The sequence below is a fragment of the Micromys minutus genome, assembly GCF_963924665.1.
Source record: "Micromys minutus genome assembly, chromosome: 32".
Lineage (NCBI taxonomy): Eukaryota > Metazoa > Chordata > Mammalia > Rodentia > Muridae > Micromys > Micromys minutus.
The window spans coordinates 25,857,718-25,874,675 of NC_137967.1; the positions used below are offsets into that span (position 1 = coordinate 25,857,718).

A 16,958-nucleotide genomic window follows, 5' to 3' on the forward strand; every position below is an offset into this window, starting at 1 on the left:
CCATATGTATATACATGTGTACAGCTTGTGTGAGAGTATATTGGAAATGCCTTCTTTCCACATTCAAGCATATATATATATACATATCTATATATGTATACATGTGTGTGTGAATGCATCTATGTGTGTATTTATCTATGCATTTATGTAAATATGTATCTATGTTCTCTGTATCTATGTGCCTGTGTATTTATGTATATGTGTATTATTTATATATGTATAAGTGTATTTGTGTATAGGTATATATTTATATTTATACATGTATGTGTATATGTGTGTGTGTGTCTGTGTGTATCTATGTGAAAATTTTGTTTGCGAGTGTGTTGGAACTTTATTCCATACATTGTATCTACATGTATGAATATATGTAAATTTTGTTTGGATGTGTGTTGGAGCTTGCTTCTTCCAGTAACTGTGTGTATAGATAGATATATGTATATTATGAATGAAATGCTTGGAGCCTGCTTCTTAGAACTTCGTTCCATCTGCTCACCAGTACTTGTGTAAATGTGTGTAAGAGCATACATGTGCATATGAGAAGTGCTTGGAACCTTTTTGTGGAAGAATTGCTCCAGCCATCTAATGAGTGAATATGTATATGTTTGTTGGTATGTCTGCCCATACACTTGTCAGTATGTCTGTTGCTGGACCTTGTCATTATTCAACCATTCTGTGTTTGTGTGTATGTATATATGTGTGTGCATGTGTGTGTGTGAGTGTGTATGTAGGCATGTGCTGTGTTTGTGTATGTGTGCGTGTGTTTGATCCCCCCTTATCTTTGCTAATTGCTGGCTGCCAAAACAATCAGCCCCATTCGCTGCTCTCAGCACTCACCCACCAGTGTCTGCCTGCCTCGGGATACCTTGTTGTGTCAAAGCTTATCTTTGTCACAGAGTTTTATAAGTTCCATATATTGAAAAGGTTGGTTCAACACACTAAGGTGTCCTTGTCAATTTCTTAACTTTGTGTTTAATGGTACACTTAAAGTTGAGGGTTCTCAGGTGAAATGTATGAAGATAAACCCAGCCATCTCTACGCATATCTCATCTTTTTTTGTAGGTTCCGGTAATTCTCGCATCTTAGTAGAGCAATGAAAAGCAGAATGACAGCATAAAGTCTTAACCATGATCTTCTATATTTTCAAAAATTACATAATTATAAGTTGATTATGAGAATAAATAAGTTCAGGAAATCTGGAGCCTAGAAGAGACCATCTGATCCTTTGTAGCTATTGGTACAAGAGGTTGTTAGTAGTAGTTTCTGGGTGTAGGTATTGAATAAGTTCCTCTAGAAGTGAAGGACAGTATTTTAATTGCTGAGACATCAATTCATATTCTGAAATATTCTATCCATGTATTGATAAAAATATTTCTCTCTCTTTTATGTTCCTAGAAGAATTCATGTAACTCTTAGGATGGAGCAAAACCTGGCAGAGAAAGAATGGTGTAGAATATTCTAGAAGATTAGAGGAGACAATGTAGACCTCAGTAGGTACATCATTAGAAGAAACAGTGAGAGTCATTCCAAAAATAGTCACAGTAATGTAATCTAATATTTGGTGATTATGAACCAACTCTACATGTGTCAGTTAGATTTTATAAAATGTGAGTATGGGAAGATGATTTCTCCCTGATCATTTGAAGAGAATTTTTGTCTGGTCTAAACAGTATTGTGTAACATTTGGGAACAAAGATGCAGCCCAGCATTCCTGCACTGGACGCCAATATGGAGAAGATCTCCACAGCCACCATGAACTTGCCTTTGGTGCTATGGTAAACAGGGAGAAAAGTGACCCACACACTGCAGAACACCATCATGCTGAATGTCATGGACTTGGCTTCATTGAAGGTGCCAGGCAGGTTTCTGGAAAAGAAAGCCAGAATGAAGCTCACAAAGGCCAGGCAGGCCAGGTATCCCAGGACACAGTGAAAGGCAGTGATGGAACCCTTGTTGCAAACAATGATGATGTGACCATGCTCAGATTGTACATCAATATCAACAGAAGGAGGAGAAGCTCCTATCCAGACTGCACATAAAATAACTTGAATGAGAGTACAGATGAGAATGATATAATTTGATACCCGTGAAAGAGAAAAGTACTTCACCATTCTTTGAGAAGCTGAAACTTTGAATGCCAGAATGACAGTAACTGTTTTGGCCAACACAGTAGAAATAGCCACAGTGAATACAATGCCAAATGTGACTTGCTGTAGGATGCAGGTGGCTGTGTTTGGATGGCCAATGAAGAGCAAGGAGCAGAGGAAACTAAAGATGAGAGATATGAGCAAGACGTAGGTGAGAGTGCGGTTGCTGGCCTTAACAATGGGAGTACTGTGGTGTTTTACAAAGATGCCAAGAACCGCAGCTGTGAGTGCAGAGAAGCACAAGGCCATTAGAGAAAGTGCCATCCCCAAGGGTTCTTCATAAGTGAGAAAAACAAGAGCTTTGGGAATGCACTGATTTTGCTCTGTATTGGGATATTGGTCCTCTGGGCACTGGACACACAAATCCACATCTAATGGAGAAAAGAACGTATTATTAGTGGAGCTTCAGCAATTTTACTGTCAGGATATTTCATTTTTTGTTAAAGATTACACACACACAATCACACTGTAGCTGTGCTCCAGCACACCAGAACAGGGCATCAGATCATATAACAGATGTTTGTGAGCCACCATGTGGTTGCTGGGATTTGAATTCAGGACCTTTGGAAGAGCTGTCAGTGCTCTTAACCATTGAAACATCTCTCCAGGATATTTCATTTAAGTATATAGAAGATGTGTTGTAATATGTGAATTTGGTTGCTGCAAACATGAGGTCATTGCTATATTAAATAATTGATTCTATTATTAAATGCTTTTATTGCCATGAGGAATAAAAGCAGCAAATATTTTTTGTTTATTTTACTACATTGTTCTGATTGTTTATCATGGGTGTATATATTTATAAGTGTGTTTACATGTAATAAGAAATATCATGAACATGAGATTAATTTAGTGATATGGGTGGAGTATGAGTCTGAGAATGAGAACTGAAGTTTATATAAAACTAATATCAATGTAACTGCAATATAAAATCATATTAAGTTTGTCCTCTTTTGACTGTAATGACACCATATTCTTGAGGCTTTATCATAAAAGTAGTAACCCAATCACTGAAAGTAAAACTCTGTATAATTCCCAGTATCCCATGTGTCAGAAATCTAATTGCCATTGTAATGAATTATTGGAAAATTGCAATAAGGGACAATATGCTTCCAAGATTTGAAGTCCTTTATATGGAACAATGCTTTTGTTGAGAGCTGATATCATGTAATTTGCTTGAGAGAATAGGAATTTAACTTGATTGTGAGGAGAATGTGTTTCTCTTAGAGAATACTTGAATTCGGTTCTCAGCACCAATATAAGGTGCATCCAAACAGCCAAGTTGAATTACTTATGTGTTTGTTTTATATAGAACTGCATAAATATCAGAAAAAAAAACAGGTAGGAGTTTGTTACCTCCTATTACAAGTTCTGGGAATAAACTAAAACCATCATAATTAGTAGTAGGAAGGGATTTAACTACTAAGCCATTTTACTAGCCATAAAAGCCTTTATGCACTTCCATTCAATTTTATAGGTTAACACAGCAAAGAAATAGATTAATGCATGTCTGCCAATTGTAATCAGTAACACCCGACTGAATAGTTATTTGACTAAAATGGACTATACACTATTCAAATACCATTTTAAAATCGAGGCTAATAAGCCGAGGAACAAAACCATGTTTTTTGTGTTCTGTTGTGGAAAATATTAAGTAGGTGCTATGTATATGAGTATTGAATGGAGTACTCCTAATTTTTACACATCATGCATCAACAGTGATATTCAATTTTCTACATTTAAAATATCATTGAATAGTTTTGTTAAAAAAGACTTCCCTAATAAAGACAAGTTTCTGTCAATTTTTCTTAAATGAATGCATGTGTTTTTTTCAAAACATCTCTTTATTATACAAAATCTCCTTTCTGATGCTTAACAGTTTCTGATAATTTTACAAACTATTATTTACCCACTTCATTAGTCTTTCAGAGGGCTAGGGTCTGGTTCCCACTAAACACATGCCATATTCTTTCTTCCATGTCCTTCTGTACTTGATTTGTGTGCATGAACTTATGTAAAGTACCTCAAGTCAATATTAATAAATGGTTTAAGGATTCCTAATCTATATAATTTGTAGAAAGAATTAATCACTAGAAAAGATCTTCTCTGGTACACAATAATCCTTGTGTTTTCTTATCAAAACTGTTTGAGAATATAACATCTACTATATTTTCAATGAGTCAATGATATATGACAAGACATATATATATATATATATATATATGTATATATATATATATATATACCTTTTTCTTTTTTAAATTTTGTTTTATTTTTACACTCCAGGTTTTATTGTCCTCCCAGTCCACACTTCAACTGTTTCACATTCCACACCTCCTCCCCACACTCCTGTCTCCATGATGTGATCTCACCCTGCAAGTATTTTCTTAATGAGGATATTTTAATTATTGTATCCTTATAATGACTAACTTAAGAAAATTATATATGTTTATAACGTTTCATTTTAGAATATCTCATTGTCCCTCTATGAGTGTAAGATGAGAATCAAGGTGAAGAGTCTATCCCTGCAAAAAATACTCACTTGTCTCATTAGAAATTTCATTTACTGGGCATGGACTACAATTAAAACAGCAAGCTGGCATTGCACTCTTCCTGAATTTTCTAAATCCAGGACCACAATCAGTACTGCAAACAGAGTTCAGCATCTAAAGAAAAATAGATGTATTGTGCTATCAGAAGTTTTAGTTGCCCCTTCAATACTATATTATATTATATAGCATGTGGTATTAATAAACTAATTTTATATATACCAACAAAAGTACCAGATTTTACTTAGTGCAGTTCATGATGACAGACATCAATATATGGAAAAGCTTTGGAAAAGTTGAATTGTTTTCTATCATTTTGAAATTCGGGAAGATGAGGTGGTTAATGTCCTGTCGAAAATAGTGCAGGGACTTAAAATTGGTTGTTGTATTTAATTCTTATCCATTTAACACAAAGTATAGTAAAAAGTCACAGAGAATCCTAATAGAGAAATTATCTTTATCAGTTTAGCCTGTCATTGTATATGTGGTGTATATTTTAAGTTTATAATTGGTGGTGGAGTACCCAAATATTGGAAGGTGGTGCATTAGAAATCATGCAGTTTAACCCGTTATGTTTTTTCCCCTACAAATCACATACTCAATTGCATTGAGTAAAAATATCAAGCCTGAAGACATTTATATAACTGTTTTGGTGCAGTTCAAATATGATATATTAATATCAAACACATGAGAATAAATACTCATAATATACCTAGAATGCATAAGAGATATTTCATTTTAAATTATCTCAAAGGGATGTTTTTTAACAATTAGTTCCTCCCCATAATGAGAAGGAATCTATACACATCATTGCTTGTCTGTATATTTTATACAAGAATTTATGGGGTTGAAAGTTTGGTTACTCAAAATGATCTTTAACAAGGAAGGAATCTGGGCTGCAGACATATCTCAGCTCTTAAAAACAATTACTACCAGTAAAGATGACAGAAATGTGATTTTAGCACCCACTGAGTGGCAAGGAGCACTTGCAAATGCTTTGAGATTTGAATAATTATCTCCCATCCATAAATAACATACATGCAGATGTTGCACAAATATACATCCAGAAGAAAAACACACCCATACCCACAATAAACAATAAAAACAACATATAGTTCATAGGGTATCAAACATTTCATAAAATGTTAATATACAGTTAGCTAGACATGTTGTAAATTTAGGTAAAGAGGCATTGCAATCACATAATAAAAAACATTTACTTCATTATGTTAAATTTACAATGAATAGGCATCTTTGAGCATCTTTTGAAGAGGTTCAACATAAGACTGGAAAACACTCTGTAGTACTAAGAAGACTAATAGTGTGTTGCTGACTTTACTTTAAATAATATCAAACTGTATTCTAAAATCATTTATGTTAGTGTTAAAGACAAGATACAGGTTTGGATATGATACAAATACATTTTATGAATGTTAGAAATACTCAGGAAATTACAAAATATTAAATAAAGAAACATGGATGAGGAAGGTAGAAATTGTTCTTTCGCATGGCAGTCATCACAGTTTACCAGTTTCAGGGAAGATTGGATGCACACTCTTGATGTGATTTACTGCTGTGTACATTAAATTAGTACAGGTAGAGAAAACTCACCTGTGTACTTCCTGTTGCCCACTCTATCATATCTTCAGATAAATGTAGCTGTTGACCATTTGGAAAATATGGACTAAACATTCCTATTTTAACTTTAAGTCCATGGCCCTGTGGGAAATTCCAAATGTAGAAAATGTCATACTCTTCCTGCAGTTTGTCTCTTTGATTCATATTCACTCTGTCCCCAGCAGGATTAGTGAAGTGGGTCGTTCTCAGGGAGGAGGACAGCTGAAAGATAGACAGTATACTAGAGTATTCCTCCTTACAGTAAGAAAATATACTCTTATTTCAATTCTAGGCTATTTTATTTACAGTACACAGGAGAAAACTCTCAGTACAAGTAATGGGATGAACAAAAAAGTATACATTTACTATTATTTTACATCTCTAATAGAAAATCACCAAAAATATGCATGTAGATAGCAAACATATATTTGCAATATAAAATATACAGAAACAAGAAACACAGAGAGACTCACATCATTATAGATATACACATAGCAGAAGCACACACTTATTTACACAAACAAACAAATACATGCCCATACTCACAATAGAAATTAAAAATACACATGGAGGCATAATTTTCATTAAAAAGTAAAATAGAATCAAAAACACACAAAACAATTACCCAGACACCCTGCGCCACACACCACATGCAAACACATGCACAGAGAAACACATAGGTAGACATACATATGTAATGACACCCAATGAAATTAAAATTGGCAGACAGAAAATATGATGCTCTTATATAAAAACACGCTGTCAAAACAAAACATAAATACATTAATGAAGGAATATATACAAAATACGGTCACAAGTAGTCACATGCATTGATAAATGTACACAGGAATGTACACTTAGACAAAATCAACCATACAAAAAGTAATTAGAACATAGAAAGTTAATGATAACTACCATAGACAGATATGTACATAGAAACACAAAAGTGAGTGTGTGTGTGCATGCGTGCATGACTGTGTGTGTGATCTACTGCTCTCTCGATCTCTTTATCATCTATATCTAGATGTACACACAGATATAGATATAAACACTGATAGAGACACAGAAACATACAAATATACAGTGAGAAATACACATTCACACAACTGAGCACATAGGAAACTGAATTCATCACTGTGTCCTTTATAAAGAGACTCTCAGAGCATCAAGTAATGTCTCTATCCTAGAGTGGGACCAACATAATTGGGATCTCTAGTTAAAACCATCCCCACCAGTAATTACAACATATTTGACAATTAATGAACAATGATTTCACATTGAGTAAATTCATAAGGAAAGACTGAATTTGTTCTCAATATTAGAACATGTGTGATGACATATTGGTAATCTGTAAGAAAATTACAGTGCTACATTGACAAATTTTGCCTTCTAAATTATTCCCTTTATATTAGTATTTAATACAAACATATAGATTTATATGAACAGCAGGAAAAGTGTACATAAATAATTCTATTTTGGAAAATAGTTTTTAGTACCCTTGGTTTGGGTATTTAGGAGACTCTTAAAGGCATTGATTAAATGAAATATCAGATAATGTAGGAAGCACTACCTTTTTGCAGTCATAAATTTGTTCTTTTCCAACGTCAGTAGGGAGATTATCAACCTTTTGAAAAGTTGTTTGATGGAGTGCATGGGCAAAAGCATACACAGCATTGTATATGTTATAACTCCCTTCAGTAAAGGCCATTTCAAAACTATGCACCATTAGCCATTCTAATAAGTGATTGGATGAGCAGTTCTTCTGTGGCTTACATTTAGATACTGAGACATTACAATTAACATACATCCATTCCAGCTTTACCAGATATTCATCTAAGTATTTGGAAGGGTTCAATGTCTGGATAAATGTTTTAAAACCAGAAATTTCAGCATGGTGCTGTTCAAAAGCAAAAGTCCCACATAAGTTAGCAAATGTTAAATCTTTATGACTAGGAATGACATCCCACCATGAAGTGGTGACCCATATTCTCTGTATACCTAGAGATTCCCACATTCTAAAGCCCACAGCTAAAGTAGTGTCTGTTTCACCATAAAGAATAACAACATTTGCGGATGATGTTATGATTTGGTTGTAATACACTTCAGCTCTTGACATGTATAAATGTATATTGACTGGAATCATGTTGACAAAAGCAAAGCAAACTGTATTTTTTTCCATCTCTCTTCTCAAATAGGAGAGAAATTGGATACCTTGATCATTGTCTGAGATGGCCAACCCTACCCAGTCCCAACCGAAATGAGTTATGAAGGAGACCAGGGCAAGGGCAAGAGATGTATCCTCAGAGGCCATCTGATATAGATTGGGAAATTTTTCAGGATCACTCAGGACAGGATGAAAGGATCCATAGGTAAGATGAAGGAACTAGAACACAAGAAGCAGCGTGAGATACAATTCATTTCTAAAACTTATATAAACACATTTCTGCAGATTTCTAGAAGTCTCAGCCAGATATTATTTCTTCCCACATCACTTTATTATACAAGAACAGGCAGAAGTTCCATCAAGACTTGGAATAGGACCCTTAAACTATATAGATTGGCTCAGGCCTAGTAAGGCTATGGTAGCACCAAGAGATAACTGATTCCATGAATTCCCACCATCCCTTAATACAAACACACCTTCATACACTCACACATAAACACAAACACACACAGACATACAAACACACACTTACCTGCTGCAATAAGAAATTGCTTAGAATTATGTGAAGTGCCACAGTTGTTGCCAAATTTAGTCCTGTAAGTGCCATTCCACATGTGTTGTCATTAGTACAAATATAGTTAGGGAGAATTTCATGATTCTGTAAAGCCCAATGAGTGAGACTTTTGAATTGGGATTCCCAGTCACAAACGAATTCAGAGAATGCAAATACTAGAGACGTATTTGGCAAAAGATTGGGGCTCATGTTGATTTCATTCATGGAAAAAGCCAAAGCCAGAGCATACTTTCGGCTTTCAGTATGTGTTCTGTAAAAGGTTACTGGGTTTATAAGGACAGGAATTTACAGATATACTTTTGCAGTCAATACAAGGACAATCCTGCGCTGGACTGTATTTTACCCACTTCCTAAAGACTGAAATGACCTGTGTAATGTGGTTGAGATGATAAAGAACTGGAAATTTATAAATCCTGTAAATGTTCATGAGAGGAAACAAATGAAACACACAGTTTTTATATTCTCAAAGAGAGGGGTTTTCTTCCCTTGATTTTGAATGTTTGCTAAGAAAGTAAATAAATAGTCAAATGCTTTGACAAAATGGTAAAAATGTTCACATATTTATTTGAAATTAGTGAGAAACATATAAAACACATGGGATGTGTGAGCTTAAGTTTTTTAAATTTTTTAATTTTTTTAATGAAATTGACTGTATTGGCTAAGGCAGTGAAAAATGAGAGTTGAGTTTACAATAGTCTTCTATAGCAATAATTTAACATGTAGTTAAATTCATTTTCGTTCAGGACCAATATATTTATTATATCTTCACATAATCAATCATTCTCACCTTAAATGTTCTTTATTTCTAAAATTGTTTTTTTTTTTGTTTTGGAAAAGAGTAATTCTTGTCTATTCCAAATTATTTTAAAATATTTGACTGATAAACATCAAATATGTTACTTTGTTATTATTTTTTTAACTGATCGTTAAATATTCATATTCCAGCTAGAAACTCTATATCTGTGCGCTCGCTCTCTCTCTCTCTCTCTCTCTCTCTCTCTCTCTCTCTCTCTCTCTCTCTCTCTCTCTCTCTCTGCATATATATATATATATATATATATATATGACATTTAGGATATTCTTTATGAATACATGGAGAGAGTGCATCTTTATGAATTTCAATAACACAGTATAAAAATTTGAAACTAGTACTTGTACCACTCAATCACTAACTTTTGCATTGTAACAATAAAGAGACATATAGTACTTGACTGATCAGACTAACTTGGTGGTCTAAAATACTGTGTCTTTAAAAAATTAACAAAAGTCCACAAAATCAAATCCAAACATATTTTTATAACCAATACATCCCTTCTTTATTCTGCCCAGAGAGTGAAAAACTAAACTTTGAAAGACCTAAAAGCCAATGAATTTGAATAGATCAAAATATCAAGTTTACAGAAGACAGTTTTCTTACACCGATTCTTGATACAGCTTCAGTACATTAATGGAGACTAAATGGAGGAAACTTCTGCAGGAAAATGTTAGTCACCAACATTAGAGGCTGTAGCACATGCACTAGAAACCTACACTCTTATGAAAGGACCACCAGAAGTTTATATGGCCGTTTGTCTAAACAGACAAAGTATAGACTAATAGACAATTTATGGGGATTATTTAGATAAGATACATTGGCAACTCTGGTATGAAAACTGTTGGGTAGAGGGATATATGTGATAGATAAAATTTGAGTTGTTTCATTGCCCAGTTTCTATTTTTGTAATTCAGCGGCAGATAGAAAAAATATATGATGTGTCAATTTAAATGGCAATTGAACATTAAATTCCTAAGAGAAGTTAGAGTTATTTTTGTTTTCTAGGTTAACATCATGGGACTAAAGAACCATGGCAATGCTTTACTGCTCATTCTCAGTTGTATCAGGAAATATTCATGATGATATTTACATAGATAATACAAAAAACTTACTGTATATTAAAAATATTACTGAAATACTCCTTCTCCACAGGACCTTGTACTGCTTGAATAAAGAAGCCACATCCTGTGAACAGGTTTCTATCCTTGTATTCATTATGTTTCATACTCCAAAAGCACCTGGGATAAACAAAGCCAGCCACCATACATGGAATGTTCAGGAAAAAGAAGAGTGGAAAAAAGGTGAACATATTTCTTCCTGCTCTGGGCCTGGGCAGTATAGATTTGTAGAGCCACACAGATAAGAAAATCAGACAAGCTGAAATATATCCTTATGCACTGATATTACTGTGGCCAAGGAAGGTGCTCCATCTGCATTCACACTTCCTTTCTACACCTGTTTCGTCATCCCTAGAGGACTCTTTGACACTCTCCCCTGAGGAGCTTCATTTGATGTTCATCATGCATATGATAAACCTTGTTAATTAATATCAATTACTGTGCCATAGCTTGATGGATGACATCACACATGTTTGTGGAAATTAAGGTCTCTGGACACATTCCACTTTGTGGAAATTTGGTCCCAGTACTGACTCAAAATCTGTTTATGTGAAACCTTCAGTAGTATAAATGGATTTTCTTAGTTGATCTACCATGAGACACACATTAATGGTTCAAAAAAGACTCACAAAGTTTGATGTCATGGTTACACACTGGCCATTTTTTGTCACAATTTTCCTGGCAGGCATAAGCAGCCTTATGTTTAGAGCACTTGATATCCACTGAGAATTCAGGACAATGATACAGACGTAACAGGTACAGAATATCTAAACAGAAACTGTGCTTCTATTATCTTGGAAATAAAATATGACAAAAACAGAAATGCGCTGAATCCTGCTTAATCCAAAACTATCCTGGACATCACAGAACCAAAGTTTACTCACATATTGAATGTAAATTTTAAATATTTATCATAATTCAGAGAGAATGTCAGACCTGTCTGTCTCATTGCAAATTATTATTAACAAGAAACTAGGAAGAATATTTGAGTTTTTAAAAAATTATCTTATTTGATTTTTACACTCAAGATTTTATTTTCCTCCCAGTCCACCCTCCTACTATTCCACATCACATTGGTTAGAGTCACACCAAGGTATTTTATATTATTTATGACTATTGTGAAGGTTATTGTTTCCCAAATTTCTTTTTCAGCCTGTTTATCTTTTGAATAGAGGAAAGCACCTGATTTGTTGAGTTAAATTTATATTCAGCCATTTTTCTGAAACTGCTTATTAGCTGTGGAAATTCTCCAGTGGAATTTTTGAAATCTGTTAAGTATACTATCATATCATCTACAAGTAATAATATTTAGTCTTCTTACTTTCCAATTTGTATCACTTTGACCGTCTTTTGCTGTCTAATTGCTCTGGGTTGGACATCCAGTACTATATTCAATAATTAGGGGAAGGGTAGGTAGCCTTGTCTAGTCCCTGATTTTAGTGGGATTGCTTCACGTTTCTCACTCTTTAGTTTAATGTTGACTAGGGATTTGCTGTATATTGCTTTATAATGTTTATGTATGGGCCTTAATTTCCTGATCTTTTCATGACTTTTAACATGCAGGGTTGTTGATTTTGTCAAATGATTTCTCAGCATCTAATGGGATGGTCATTTCTTAGTTTTTTGCCCTCTACGTTTGTTAATATAACAGATTCATTTGATAGATATTTTATATTGAATCATTCTTATATCCCTGGAATAAAGCCCACTTTATCATGGCTCCCACCCTTCTTCCCTTTCATTTGCCTTCACAAAGGAGCACACCCTCCTAAACCTCCTCTCTACCCCATTGCCTTAGCATTCCCCTACATTGGAAAAATATGTCCTCCCTGTAGCAAAAACCTCTTCTCACATTGATGCCAGGCACTGCTATCTTTAGCTACATATGCAACTAGATATATAGGTCTCTCATTGTATCCTCAAACTAGAAGTCCTGGTCAAAGAAATTAGAAAACAAAAAGAAGTCAAAGGGATACACGTTAGAAAGGAAGAAGCCAAAATATCACTATTTGTAGATAACATGATAGTATACTTAAGTGATCCCAAAATTCCATCAGATAACATTTATAGATGATAAACAATTTCAGCAAAGCAGCTGGATATAAAAGTAACTTAAACAAATCAACTGCCTTCACCTACTCAAAGTATAAGCAGGCTGAGAAAGAAATTAGGGAATTGAAACCTTTCACAATAGCCTTTAAAATACCTTGGGGTGACCCAAACCTAGCAAGTGAAGGCTTTATATGACAAGAACTTCAATACTCTGAAGAAGAAAATTGAAAAAATATGTCAGAAGCTGGAAAGATCTAACCATGCTCATGGATTGAAAGGATCAACATTGTAAATATAGTCATCTTGATAAAAGGAATATACAGATTCAATGCAATCCCAATCAGAATTCCAACTCAATCCTTTATAGAGTTGGAAAGAGCAATTTTCAAATTCATTTAGAAAAAACCTAGAATAGCTAAACCAATTCTAAACAATAAAAACACTTCTTGGGGAATCACCATCCCTGATCTCAATCAGTTGCGCTGAAAACAGCAAGGTATTGTTACAGAGATAGGCAGGTAGATCAATGGAAGAGAATTGAAGACTAAGAAATGAACCCACACATTTGCAGTCGCTTGATCTCTGATAAAGGAACTAAAAATATTCAATTGAAAAAGGACAGTCTCTTCAACAAATGGTGTTGGTTCAACTGGCAGTCAGCATGCAGAAAAATGCAAATCGATCATTTCCTATCTTCTTGAACAAAGTTCAAGTCCAAGTGGATAAAAGACCTCCACATAAAATCAGTTACACTGAAACTATTAGAAGAGAAAGTCGGGAAGAGCTTAGAACATTTAAGCACAAGATAAATTTTCTTGAACAGAAGACCAATGGCTTATGCTCTAAGTTCAAGAATCAACTAATGGGACCTCATGAAATTCAAAAGCTTCTGTAATGCTAAGAACATGGTCAAGAATACAAAATGGCAGCCAACAGATTGCAATAAAAACTTTACCAATCCTACATCTAATAGAGGGCTAGTATCCAATATATATAAAGAACTCCAGAAGCTAGACTCCAGAGAATAAAACAGTCCTGTTAAAAATAAGGTACAGAGCTAAGAAAAATAATTCTCAACTGAGAAATATCAAATGGCTGAGATACACCTAAATAAATGCTCAACATTCCTAGACATCAGGGAAATGCAAATAAAAAAACTGAGATTCCACCTCACACCAGTCAGAATGGCTAAGATTAAAAGCTCAGGTGACAGCAGATGCTGGCAAGGATGTAAAGAAAAAGGAACACTCCTCCATGGTGGGTGGGTGTTCTAAGCTGGTACAACCACTCTGGAAATCAGTCTGGCTGTTCCTCAGAAAATTGGACATAGTGCTACCTGAAAACTCAGCTATTCCACTTCTGAGCATATACTCCAGTGGTGCTCCAACATATAACAAGGACACATGGTTCACACGTTTATAACAGTGTCATTTATGATAGTCATAAACTGGAAAGAACCCAGATGTTCTTCAAGAGAGGAATGGATACAGAAATTATGGTATATTTACACAATAAAATACGACTCAGCTATTACAAACAATGACTTCATGAAATTCCTAGGCAAATGGATGGAACTAGAGACTATCATTATATGTTAGGTAACCCAGTCACAAAAGAACACACATGGTATGCACTCACTGATAAGCAGATACTAGACCCAGAAGATCTGAATACCCAGTACCCAAGAAATACTTCAGAGACCTTATGAAGCTCAAAAAAAGGCCAAAATGGGGATGCCACAGTCCTTCTTAAAAGGGAGAACAAAACACTCCAAGGTCTTTGTTGAAAAGTCTGCGATAATTCTCATAGGTCTCCTTTTATATGTTACTTGACCTTTTATGCTTACTGCTTTTAAAATGCTTCCCTTTTTTTGAACATTTGGTGTTTTGACTATTTTGTGATGGGAAAAATCATTTTTACAGTCTATTTGGTGTTTCTTGGGCTTCTTGTGCGTTCCTGTTTATCTAATTTTTTAGGTTAGGCAAGTTTTCTTCTATAATTTTGTTGAAGATATGTACTGGCCCCTTAATTTGGAAATCTTCACTCTTTTATACCTATTAAACTTAGGTTTGGAGTCCTCATTGTGTCATAGATTTGCTGGATGTTTTCACTTAGGAGCTTTTTGCATTTTTCAATTTGTCTGACTTTTGTGTAAATGTTTTCTATGTTATCTTTTGCACCTGAAGTTCTTCTATCTCTTTTATTTTGTTGGTTATACTTGCATCTAGGATTTCTAATATTTTCCATAGATTTTTCTATCTGCAGGTTTACCTTTTTATGATAGCTTTATTGCTTCTATTTCCATTTTTGGATGCTATATATTTGTTTTGTTTTCAATTTCTTCACTTGTTTTGTTGTGTTCTCCTGTATTTCCTTAATGCAATTATTCATAACATTCATAGAGTCCTCTATCATCATGAGATAAGATTTAAAATTTAAATCTTGCTTTTCAGGTCTGATGTTGTATTTAGGACTTGCTATAGTTGGAGAACTAGGTTCTGTTGTTGCCAAATAGTCTTGATTTCTATTGTCTATGTTCTTGCTTTTGCCATCTGGTTATCTGTAACACCATCTGCCCTAACTGTCTCTGATTGACACCTGTACTTCTTGTGATCCTGGTTATGTTAGAATTCCTCAGAGTCCAGGTATGTTTTTGATATGGTGATTCTGAGATCCTGGGATCCTGAGATCATATGTGTGTCAGATCTCCTGGGAGTCAAGCTGCATCTGAGATACTTAAGTCCTGGTGTGACCAAGCTCCTGAGTTCCTGATCAGAAAAGCTTCTTGGAATCAAACTTTCTCTTTGTTACAGGAGTGTGTGAGTGGAGGCCAGAAGACTGAGTTTGCTCCAGGCACCAATACAAGGTAGAAAGTATCCATACCTCAGTGTGGGCAGGAGTTTTTGTTTCCTTGGTTTCTGTCTGGGTTTCAGTTATTCTGGGTGTTGGGAAGAATGTTGTGGTCTCAACTGTGACCTAGAGTGTTTCAGAGCAGCATTGCTCCTGTTGTTCCCAACAGCTTGGGTGCTTCTTCTGTGATCCTGAGTAGATGTGCATGTTAGAGCACCTGGGTGGTGGGCTTCCTCTGGGTCTTGTGGGAATAGATGCAGAACCAAATCCCAGGGCTTGCTCAGGGTAACAGTTCAGACAGAAAAGGCTGTTTATATTTTTAATGCTGTTTTTCTTTATGAGAATTGATATGCTTAAATAAAGTTTGTCTGTTTTATTATCTTGATAAGATTATTTATCATGCTATCACTAAGCATAGATAGTGCAGTACATTATAGATGCTATGCTGAAATTACTTATATTAGTTCACAGAAACCAAATTTACTAAGGATATTTTTACTGAGAATATTTGAACTTACAAGTATCTAGGAATCATTATTTTTGAGGTCTTTCTTTTTTCTATGAATGCTGTGCATTCATAGGAAGAGAAAATGTCTACTATTGGGAATGTAGGATGATGTCAAAACCATAAATGATTGGACAGTAGAGAATGGGCAGGGAAAACTTGGTAAAGTGGAAGGAGAAGAAAAACAGGTCGATGGACGAGAAGGCAACATGGAAGCAGATGTGAATGTTTACTTCAGTGTATCTCTGTATAGGTAAGGTTGCTATGATTATTTATGTGGGTTTCTATGGGTCAATTTATCTTATATAGGTGGGCAGTTTATATCTTTGTTAACCAGTTGTAAGCCTATTGTGTAGAAGGATTGTGGATTGAGATTTTAATATATAAACCTGTTTGATAAGTTATTTATGTTGAGTTGTAAATTTGCAGGGCTATGGAGAACAGTGTGTGAAAGCAATGTCTGAGATGTAGCTGGAACTAGCAGTTCCACCTCTCTTACCTGTACAAGATTAGGCCACATGTGGCCTGTGGAACAAGATGTGTGGGTACCTGGCTTGAGAATTAACAATTT

The 16,958-nt window shown here is 34.8% G+C and overlaps 1 protein-coding gene across 1 annotated transcript; it reads right to left on the bottom strand.

The window, feature by feature from the left end:
• Window positions 1-1,595: 1,595 nt before the first annotated feature.
• On the bottom strand, window positions 1,596-11,171 carry LOC308413700 (vomeronasal type-2 receptor 116-like; the record flags this gene model as incomplete). Its single annotated transcript, XM_080908723.1, has 6 exons — window positions 1,596-2,515; window positions 4,687-4,810; window positions 6,305-6,532; window positions 7,881-8,693; window positions 9,007-9,298; window positions 10,975-11,171. The coding sequence occupies 6 exons, from the start codon at window positions 11,169-11,171 to the stop codon at window positions 1,596-1,598; spliced, it is 2,574 nt and encodes an 857-aa protein (XP_080764849.1).
• Window positions 11,172-16,958: the final 5,787 nt, after the last annotated feature.